At 40.0% G+C, this 10,739-nt stretch overlaps 1 protein-coding gene across 25 annotated transcripts in view; it reads right to left on the bottom strand.

The window, feature by feature from the left end:
• Nucleotides 1–927: 927 nt before the first annotated feature.
• The window catches only part of FOXP1 (forkhead box P1), a 526,973-nt gene continuing 517,161 nt past the window's right edge, over nt 928–10,739 (bottom strand). For all 25 annotated transcript variants that reach the window (XM_028719402.2, XM_077925035.1, XM_077925033.1 and 22 more), the window contains one exon: nt 928–6,182. In XM_028719402.2, the coding sequence (XP_028575235.2) occupies nt 6,038–6,182 (145 nt within the window). In that variant the 3' untranslated portion in view covers nt 928–6,037. The remainder of the gene's footprint in view (nt 6,183–10,739) is intronic.

Raw genomic sequence — 10,739 nt, 5'->3', positions numbered from 1 at the left:
TGAACCCAAATCCAGAGAGGCTGGCTGCCGATCATGACTGGTTGCTGCTTTGAACCCAAACTTGCTGGAGCTATGAGAGGAGCCACTCAAAGGAGACACTCTTGGGGTGTAATGTTCTCCTTTGAAGGTGTCAGGTGCGAATATGTGTAACCATATTTCTTAAAGATATTAGTCTCCACTGTGCCTCAATTTCCCAATGGAGAAGCAACCCTGGTTAAGTGCCAAGACCCCTGGAATCTCTTGCTACCGCCTGGCGGAGATTGGGGTGGCTTGTAACAGTACCGTGCTGAAAAGTCCCACACCACTGTTCATTCATATATATATGGTCTAAAGTTTTTGTTTGTTTTTTTGCCATCAGTTTGTTCTGGGCTTGAATGAATAACAGAAGTATTTGCATTCACAATTTGGAAAAGCTTTACAAGTTAGCCAGTTGCACTTCAATTTTGTTTTGCTGCATTTGTTTCTTCCTTTTTTTAATCTTTCAGGGTAAATCCATAAATAGTTCCCAGGTTTTTACTAGGGTAACAGCGGGTCTTTTAAGTAGGCAGCTTAGGATGGCACCGAGTTCATTGGGACTTGCACCAAGGAAAATGTGAAAAGGATCATGGTCTAAGTGATGGTTTTGATCGTATTTTCTCAGTAGGTGGGTACAGAGTCTGCATGGTTAGTGAAGTTTGGTTTTAAGGCAACGACTTGATTAAAAACTGGCACCTTCACCCACTGTATTCCTTCCCGACATGGAAACAAAAATTTTAAAAAATTGCCTGTGCCAATGAAGGACACCACCTCCCGTTAAAGCTATGAATGGCTGGAAGGCTCCTGCTGATGAACTTCCAAGGGTACAAGTAGACATAGGTGTGGTATATTTGAGTGCGGCACCAGCATACAGGGAAAGCAAAAAACACATGGCCCATGGCAACAAATATCACCAGTGTGAACAACCAGCACTTTTATTGCATTAGAGAATGCTATAATGTCAGTAATAAGTACTGACTACACAACATTTTATTGTCTGCATCAACAGACATGGAATGATGGAATTACAGTTGATGTAAGGAATGAGTTTCTTGTATGCCTCAAAAACCAAACCAAAACAAAAAAAGGGGGAATCTTGTTACTGGCAGCACATACACATGAAGAACCATGCTAACAGTCTGGACTGTACCATTTTCATCAAGGCTTTTGGGAAGGAGATATCCTGTTACTAACTCTGGGCCTGTTTAAAAACGTGGAACGGGTCTGCAAATGTAACTCTCAAAGACTTTTAAGAATGATAAATTAGTTTTCCGCGACATCTAAAAAGTACGTTAAGCAAAAAAGATACCAAAACTTTCCAAAAGAGTTTAAAACACATTCTCCATGCTATAAGGAACGTAGCTTGTCAGCATTCTGAAAACTACAACAGTTCAAAATTATTTTTTTAAACTTTGATATATTTTTATATATATATTTATATATAAAATATCTAATGATTTGTATTATTCGTAGATTCATACCCCCTCCCCATCTCCTCCTTCTCCCACCCCTGATAAGCTGATCGTGGGTGCTATGGCTGGGCTCTCCTAAAGGAGAATCAAACATTTTTATTTATTGTATTTCCTTACTGAAGTTTAACATAAGCCTTGATTCTCCCCCCCCCCCCCCCCACATTTTCTTCTGCCTCTGGTCAAATGTAGAAATCCAGCAGGTTTTAAGCATTTGAACTGCGTTGTCCCAATCCAGAGAAGGGATGAGCTTTACACAAAAAGAGGGTTCTGGCTATGGAACTCTTTCTACTGTCGGTGCAAGAAGTTGCTAAGAGAACCCGCTGCATCCAGCCCTTAGGGGTACATGCAGGGTATTCATTTCCGTCTAGAGGTCTGCAAATGCAGCAGGAAACTGCAGACACGTTGCTGCATTTGGAGTCTATGTGGGGAGGAAGACTTTCCCCTCTTCCATCCCTGCCTTTTGCTCTGGAACAGGTGATCAGAGCTGACAGCCGAGCTCAGCTGGGGGAGGGAAGAGAGCTCAGTCAGTTCCATGGAGAGGTTTTTATTTTGTGTGTGTGTGTGTGTGTGTGTGTGTGTGTGTGGATAAGGTTGGCTTCGACTCTCATTCCTGACAGTGGTTCACCTGTACTACTTTCATAATGTACGCTTTTCTTTTGAGAGAAAATAAAATAAAAACAGAGCATGTAACAAATTGTCTTTACATCTTGGCACCTTGTAAAGTATTTCTTTTTATACAAAAGTTCAATAATTTTTGACACTCTCCATTATTAATCACTACTTCACTGATAAAACTTTGAAAGTGTGACCTTGGAATTCATCATGCAAAGTATTTACTGCAGGAGGAGAAAACATTTTTTTGAAACAACTTTTCCCCGCCCCTTAAGACAGCCAGAAATAGGCAGTGGTAGGGAAATAACAGAAGGGGCAGGGAAAGTATTTAAAATGAAAACAAAACAGCATAACAGCAACAACAGCAACAACAAAAAAACCTGTACAAAAATGATTTGATCCATAACAGGGGGGTTGGGGGGTTGGGAATCATTTGTCAACTATGTTACATTTTAGAAGCCAGAAGGGGGGGGGGGAATCTGCCAAAACCAAAACAGAGAGTTTGGGATTTTCTCCCACATGTCAGCAAATGTCATCCAATAGTCTTAAAGCAAGGATAACTAAATAAAATATATGTGCAGCATATTCTGCAATTCCATTACATACAGTAGGATTTTTCCCCCAAAGCATTTTTTAAAAGTATAGTTTATATAAAGCAGTTGCACAAAAAGCAAAGGGTGTTTTAACAGGTATGCATTTATTCCTTTTGAGGAATGATATTTTTTTTTATTAAAAAAGGACCTTCTCCCTCCCCATTTCTTTCCCCTGCCGCCCCATCCCACCCACCAAAAGACAAAAAGGATCACAGAGACACATTGGGCTATATATGTACAACATAATAAACCCCACCCTATAGGAACAATTGTTATTATTGAAAGGGACACAGAATCAGAAATTTGTAAAAAATAGCAAAGTTTGCTTGATGTAAAGCCTGAGATTTTTCTCTTGGTTCTTCTGCAGGTCAGTGATACCTGCAAGATACGGTAAGTCTAATTTTTTATTATTTCATTTTCTCTTTTATTATTTTGCTACAGTCTTTAGACTATGCATGCAAGACATATAACTAAGTGCAACTGAGTGAAATGTAGGTTTTTTTAAAAAAAATTACTCATTCCCTAACAGTTTGAACTGAGGTATGCGTACTAACAGTTTCTCATGCTGTTATCTTTACTCGTCTAGCTACACATGCTGAGAATGAACTAATCTACCAGATTTTTATCCCCTTTTGGAATACCAAGCTAACCAGCAAAACCACTCAGTTTTGAAGCACAGGGATCGCTTCTTGTGATCCCCCCTGGCCATCTCCTGCACGCCATGGCGCTGCCTGAATACGGTTTGTTTCCAAAATGTTTCAAATGACCACAGACTGCCCTCCTTTAAATTAAAACAAAATCAGGAATAGGGGGTGGGTGGGAAGTTGTGTTTTTATATATTTCACTGTCAGTAAAGGATGCAGCAATTTGCATCCAGTTGAAGTTAATGGCAAAAATCTCCCATTGACTTGAATGGTACCAAAGTTTACAAGGGGACAGGAGTGTTATTCTGCATGGAAGATGCTGACCAAATTTCAAAGGGGAAAAAAAACCCCAAACACAACAACAGTCACAATCACTCTAAGGTCCTGTGCACAGATTAAAGCAAATTAAACAGAAATTGCCTTGCAATTTGCTTTTAACAAAAGTGAATAGGATTTGCAAGGCCGGAGACCAAACAAAAGGTTAGAAAATAAAATTCTTGAGATACTATTATATGGTTCAGTTTAAGTTGCGAGAGTTCTTCTGAATATTATGTAAGCATCTCCTTTGTTTTGCAGGAAAATTAGACTACTCTCCTGTTTTCTCAGGATGAAATGCTGTCCTTACATGCTCCCTTCACTTAATACTGTTCCATAGCTTTAGCCTTAAAAGGTCTTTCTTTACAGAAATACATTTGGTCCCTGTAAAGAAACAAAAACAAAACAAAAAACAAAACAACAACAACTTTGGTTCAGCAATCTACTTGGTCTTCTAACTTAGACTCTAATAAAGGAGCAGTTTCCCTTCTCAGGTTAGCCATAGCCCGTATCTTGACATTTGCTTCTAAATTCTTTCACCTCCTTTGATCAACAATAAGAGGATATTTGGCTTCATAAGATAAAGCATATAACAGAGAACATAATTTACCTTTGTGTAATATCTTTGGTAATTTTAGGGGGAAAGGTACAAAAGTAGAATATAAATTAAAAAAAACAGAAAGGCGTTTGAAATTAAAAAGCTATAGTCCGACATAAATAAGTGAGTTACGGAGAAGTGGCTGGAGAATGGAAAGTGTTTAGATGTGCGGTGATCAATGGGTACCAATGTTCTAACAGCAGCTGCCTGCCCACATTTGCTTTGAAGAATGCTGCAACTTGCAACAGTGCTAATTCACCCACAGGTTTCAAGTTGTCAGTTTCTGATACTGGTTGGTGTAGTATTGTGTAATGTTCTTAACTGCAGTTTGCAGAGTTAAAATTATTAACACTTTACAACTAGTGGGCCTTCCCTAGAAGGTGAATCCAAAACCTAAATTGTATTCAAGCTGATGGATACCACCAGTCAATTCTCAAACTGTTTAATCACGTACAATGCTCCCATAATGCCCACTTTCGAACGTGAATCGAAAATATGTATAGGCAGATTGGTATTTTAGATATTCCAGAAGCATTTGATGTCCCAGAAACTCAGGTTAAAAGGCTAAGAGCTTTCCACGATTATATTCATTTCTGACATAATAAAACCCTGCATGGTGTATGTTCAGTGTTTTTTGTGCTGTTAAAAGTTTGTGTTACTAAATATTTACCATTACTGCAAAAAAAGAAATGAAAGCCCAGAAACAAAACTCTGAACGATGATAACAACATACACTGCTCTGTGGAATGAATTTGCACCGCATCCTATATACTGTTTTGTGCTGGTTTGCCTTTCATTCTCAATTCTTGCAACTACCTTTCTTTCTGATCAAAGATATCTTTGCACACGGTTACAGCAGCTTTTGAAACCTTTTTCTTTTTTTTGGGGGGGGGGGGTGAGGAGTGGGAATATAGCCCAAACTGGAATGTTTTCCATAGCTAAAGAAAACATGATGGCATCTGAAGGAAACTGGAATGAATGGTAGAAAAAGAACTACAAACAATTCCAAGGACATTCAGCTTTGTATAATAAAAACACCTATTAACATTCATCACAAAAGTACAGAAAACATTTAAGCCTCAAAAGGCTCTGGCCAGTTGAGGCCTGAGGTCAGAACTTAAAATGGTGAAGGAGAAGTAGGGGGGAAATCAAAGTTATACACTAAAAAAATTGGGAGAATTTTCTTTTAACCCCTCTTCAGTACACACACACACTTATGCACGCACACATGTAGATGCACGTGTGCACACACGCACACGACTTCCCCATCCCAAATGGAAGCAAAGAAAGAAAAAGTGAAGGCAGTGATAATCAACATGCGATACTGTGCAAATATTGTCCATTGGAATCCTCAAAATCTGGGCAAAGGCTTGATCTGCAATTATGTGTACATGCTCAGCTTGATGTCTTCGGTGTCCCAAATTGGAAGAATTGCAGTCCAAAGTCTGCTGCCAAATTGTGGATAAATGAATTGGTTGAACAAATTTACAACACTGATGTTGACTGCGAGAGGGAATCCCAAGTACCAAACAAGTCCATCCAATGCACAGAGTACAAATTCCTTTGTTTTGTTTTTTTTCAACAAAAAGTAGAAAAATCAAAAATACTCCCAAATGGGATACTTGATGGCACTAAGAGTTAACGTACTTTATAGCTGTCAAAATGGACCAAGTGTTTCCTCCAGACTGTACAATAATGGGGGAGAGGTTTCACAGCTAATTTTGAAGTATATGTTTTTTTTCCTCCCTCCCCGTGATCTTCATTTGCAGGATCACATCACAGACATATTCATTCAATGTCCTCATTTACATTTTCGTCTTCATAATCTCTGTCGTGGTCAAACTCTGGACTGTGATTGGCTGTTGTCACTAAGGACAGCGGGCCTTCATTTTCATCTGGATCTAATGGTTCTTCTTTAACATGAACCGGGTGCCTGTGAACATAAGAAAAGGAAAGAGGAAATGTTGGTGAGCAATTAATTACTTAAAAAAAAAACAACCAACCCTGTTTGGGTTAGAAAAAGTGACCCACAATTCAAAAAGGTTATTCAGCTCTTTAGAATAAAGCACCTATTTTTGTATAATTAAAACACCTATCATTTTATAGCAACTGGAGTTTTTCCCCCCAAAGGTTTCCAAGAACCTGGAAATACAATCTCTCCTACCAAACAAGGAAAATGACAAAGGGGGAGAGATCCTAAGGTGCTTGAAACTCTCCCCCTTTTTAACGGTTGATATGGAGCACAGCTCTCTCCCCCCCCCCCCCCGGCCTGTTTTTTCACAAATACATGTCACATTGTGAATCTTAGTTTGGCTGCAAAGGGCAACGGGGGAGTGGGGGTAGAGAAATCCTAAGTACGCCAAGATTCAATAGAAAATAAAACCAGGAAGCAAGCCTTTGCTTCTTTAAGGTTTCTTCGTGGGATTTAGGGAAAATGCTCTCGAGTGACACATTAGCTTGATTAATACAATCTTCGGATAAATAAATGAAATAAGCATCTGTAAAGCAAAACAGTGGTTTATCAGCCCACTGAGCTTCTGGAGGCTGGGCTAATCATCGGTTACTGTGTGTTCTGCTTCTCTAGTTAACATGCAGAACCTGTGAGGCAAGTCTCCAGAGGACGACCCCAAGTGAGGTTCTATCATTAATCAACTTCAAGCAAACACAGCAAAGAGACACCATGATACATGCTTTAAACTCCAAATTAATGCATATTTTTACAAACTGTCAATAAGGGAAGAAAAGCCCTGCCAGGAAACACAAACGGAGAGGAAAAGGCTCGCTCAACACAACAATATGATAAGAAAGCAGAGTCCTAATGAGAATAATAACGCTGTCAGCTGTAAACAAGGCAGAACATGATCCTCAGCTCGTGGTGGGCACTAAGGATGCACTAAAGAGATGAGATCTGCCAAATTTCTCATTATAGAATAGCACGTGAATAACCCATGGGGGAACAAGGGTTGATTATACAAAACGGGCATGATAACAATTGAAAAATGTTGTCCGTAAATCATATTCACAACAACCCCTTTACAAATACAAATTACCTTCCTCTTTTTTGTTGTTTGGTAGCTTTTGATATGTAAAATACCCCAGCAAGTAAGCAGTGTCTTGTTAAAGAGACTTTATAAAAGGGAATCAGATTTTATTGGCAATATCATGTGAACAGTAATAATACGACCCGTTAAGGAAAATCCAGTTTCCTTTGTAAATAACTGGTGTTTAAAGTAATCCCCGAAAATAAAGTAAGGGTAAGTTCCAAGTCTCTCTTGATTTATAACCCGCAATCCTGGATGTTGCAGTCAACAAAATCTAACCCTTTTAATTTGGCAAGGCAAAATAAAAATAATAATCCAGTATGTAAACTTTCACTTTGAAGTGGTTTGAAATAGCTGGGACGTTCTGAGTGGATGGGAATGACACAACCCCAGAAAAAACACACACGTAGAATTGCCTGTTGTTATACTGATCAGCAACAGCCACTTGGTGTGAAACCAGGAATCGCACCATGAGAAGGAGAATAGCCCATTTAGCTGCCAAAAGGGAAGCAAGCCACATGATAGTTTCAGAAACTGAAATGAATGAAATGCAAACATTCATTAATATTAGTAGGGGGCTTTGAAACTCTCCAGATGTGTCAAGTGCACCTCAAATCTTTCATCCAGTTCAGGGTTTTGAACTGTGCATTGCTACATCAAGACAGAGGCATTTGCCTCAACATACAGCTTTTCCTGAAAAGGATCACCGGGAAGAAATGATCCTTTTGCTGAGTTATTTAGTTTATGAAAGCCTGTAGGGAAACGTGAACTATATAACAGTTGCTCGTAACGCGAGGCAGCAAAATGCACTATAAACAACACCCCAGTCAACCTGTGGCACTTTCATTGTACCCTTATAGTGATGGAACTACTTCCTGGACTACCAAGGGCTGCCTCTCATGGGCGGTTTTTATGACTGCTTTGAGAAACACAAGATCTGTTTGGCTAGATCCACAGCTTTCTATATAGATTTTCAAAATCACATGTAGCGTTTTCCTACTGAAACTTTTTACATATGTGTGAATGGCATGGAGGAATAATCCTGTGTTGTCAAATTTAACAGCAAATATGTGAAATCTCTCTGTGTAATTCTCCTATTTATATGCTTGCATTCCCTTGTAGCTTGACATTGCTGTATCACAGTAGGTGCTGAATCCAGGCACCAGATATAGCTGCGCAGGGTTAAAGGTTCATTTCTGATCTGTGTGTTTGGACGTTAGGGTTGCTGAGCAGAAATATACTTAACCTAATGGATTTTGAAAACCTCCATCAAGTGCTTGTGAGAGACATGGGTGCAGCATCACCTTTAAAGTGGCCCCAGAAAAGGGGTCCCCTTCTATGTTCCTAGCAGGGCGGATTTGTATTCACCAGGTTGAAGAGAGTTCAGAAAGATGGGAACCAAGATTTGGGAGAAGGGAAAACCTGTTTCTCCTTCAACATCCACAACAAAGGCTGCGTTTTAGAATGGACCTCAAAGCAGACGAAACGGTAGCCGCGAAACATTTGTACTGTGAATCTGACATATACAGTGGTACCTCTGGATGCGTACGGGATCTGTTCCAGAGCCCCGTTCGCATCCTGAAGCGTGGGTCATGATTCGCTGCTTCTGCGCATGATGTCATTTTGAGTGTCTGCGCATGAGGTGAAAACTGGAAATAACACATTCCGTAACTTCCGGGTCGCTGCAGAGCATAACCTGAAGCATATTCAACCCGAGGTATGACTGTACTCCCTTTATTTTAGTTCTCCTCAACAGAAAGTCTCGTTAATATCCATAATTATAAAATGTACAGTGGTGCCTCGCAAGACGAAAATAATCCGTTCCGCGAGTCTCTACGTCTAGCGGTTTTTTCGTCTTGCGAAGCAACCCTATTAGCGGCTTAGCGCTATTAGCGGCTTAGCGGCTATTAAAGGCTTAGCGGCTAAAAGGCTATTAGCGGCTTAGCGGCTATTAAAGGCTTAGCGGCTAAAAGGCTATTAGCGGCTTAGAAAAAGGGGGGGAGTGAAAAAAAATCGCAAGACTCGCAAGCCCATAGGGGAAATCGTCTTGCGAAGCGCATCAAAAAATGGAAAACCCTTTCATCTAGTGGGTTTTTCATCTTGCGAGGCATTCGTCTTGCGGGGCACCACTGTATAAGCGATATTGGGCAAAAAGCCACCATAGCACAGGTTCAGAGCACATGCCTTCTCATGCTTATACATTCAAAGCACATCAGCTCTTTTATCAGTGTATAAGGTCTCAGATTCAATTCCCAACACCTCCAGTTAAAGGATTTCAGGTAGAATTATGGGCATGAAAAACCTCTATCCAAGTCTTTGGAAAGCCACCACCAATCAGAGTTGGCGATACCGTATTAGATGGGACAATGGGCTTCATTTGCGTCCCCATATGCTACAGTAACTTGAGTATATCCTGCCCGTAGATAAGCACTGCTTTCCTAAAATAACCAATCTGAGAATACTCACATTCTTTTTTTGGGCTAGGATACCATTGAGAAATGTGAAAATGAAAGAAACATTGGTTCACACATTACTCGAAACCCCATAACTGTTCAGAGTTGATGAGCAGAATATTTTATATGTCCCACATGGTTTAGAATTCCTATATAAAAGTCTTATAAGGCCTGTTACAGCTGGGAAGGGGGGCGAGGGAAGAGACAACAGAAAGAAAAGAAAGGTAGTCTCCAAAGATCAGTACTGGGAGTTTTAAAAAAAGACTTTGCTTTTCCTTCCTTGGTACCAGAATTCCCAGTCATTCCTTTTAACTTAAGTGACTCTTTCTTCTGAAGGGGTTAACTATAAATAACTCACTGAGTGCAACTTTCCCTTATGTTTACATCCGAGTAATTCTTTTGTTTGTCCATTCTGGGAAGAGAGGAGTTTTTAATAAAGCTGACTGTTGTTTAAAGCCACTGTGCTCTAGTGGCGCACACAGCATGGAACAATTTGCTTTGTGGCTACCTTTGGAGCATGTCAGGATGAAAGTGTTATGTCCCCAAGCTGTAATTATGTGACTACTTTCTAATGTTTCAAAAGAGTGGAGTGGAGGGGTAAGGAGAGATTAGAAGGATTTTCAGTGTATTATAAAGAAAAGCAGTGAATCGGATGGCAATAAGATTTCTGCAGGAGTGTTATACTTGCTTAGCTGTCATGTTAACAAGGCACTCTATAGTTTGTGATAAAGTTTAAAGGATACACCTACTGGAATTGTTAAAAACAATTTACTTTATGGCAGGGAAGTATATTTTGTAAAGGAAAAGAAGAGTATCACCGTACAAGGTGCTCAGTAGAAGTAACTACCTAGGATGGTATCAATACCTTTGCTTTGAATGCTAGCGGATAATTATATCCAGCTAACCGTATAAAGGGGACGCGGGTGGCGCTGTGGGTAAAACCTCAGTGCCTAGGACTTGCCGATCGCATGGTCGGCGGTTCAAATCCCCGCGGCG

The sequence above is a fragment of the Podarcis muralis genome, chromosome 2, assembly GCF_964188315.1.
Source record: "Podarcis muralis chromosome 2, rPodMur119.hap1.1, whole genome shotgun sequence".
Lineage (NCBI taxonomy): Eukaryota > Metazoa > Chordata > Lepidosauria > Squamata > Lacertidae > Podarcis > Podarcis muralis.
This window is presented reverse-complemented; position numbering and strand designations above follow the sequence as displayed.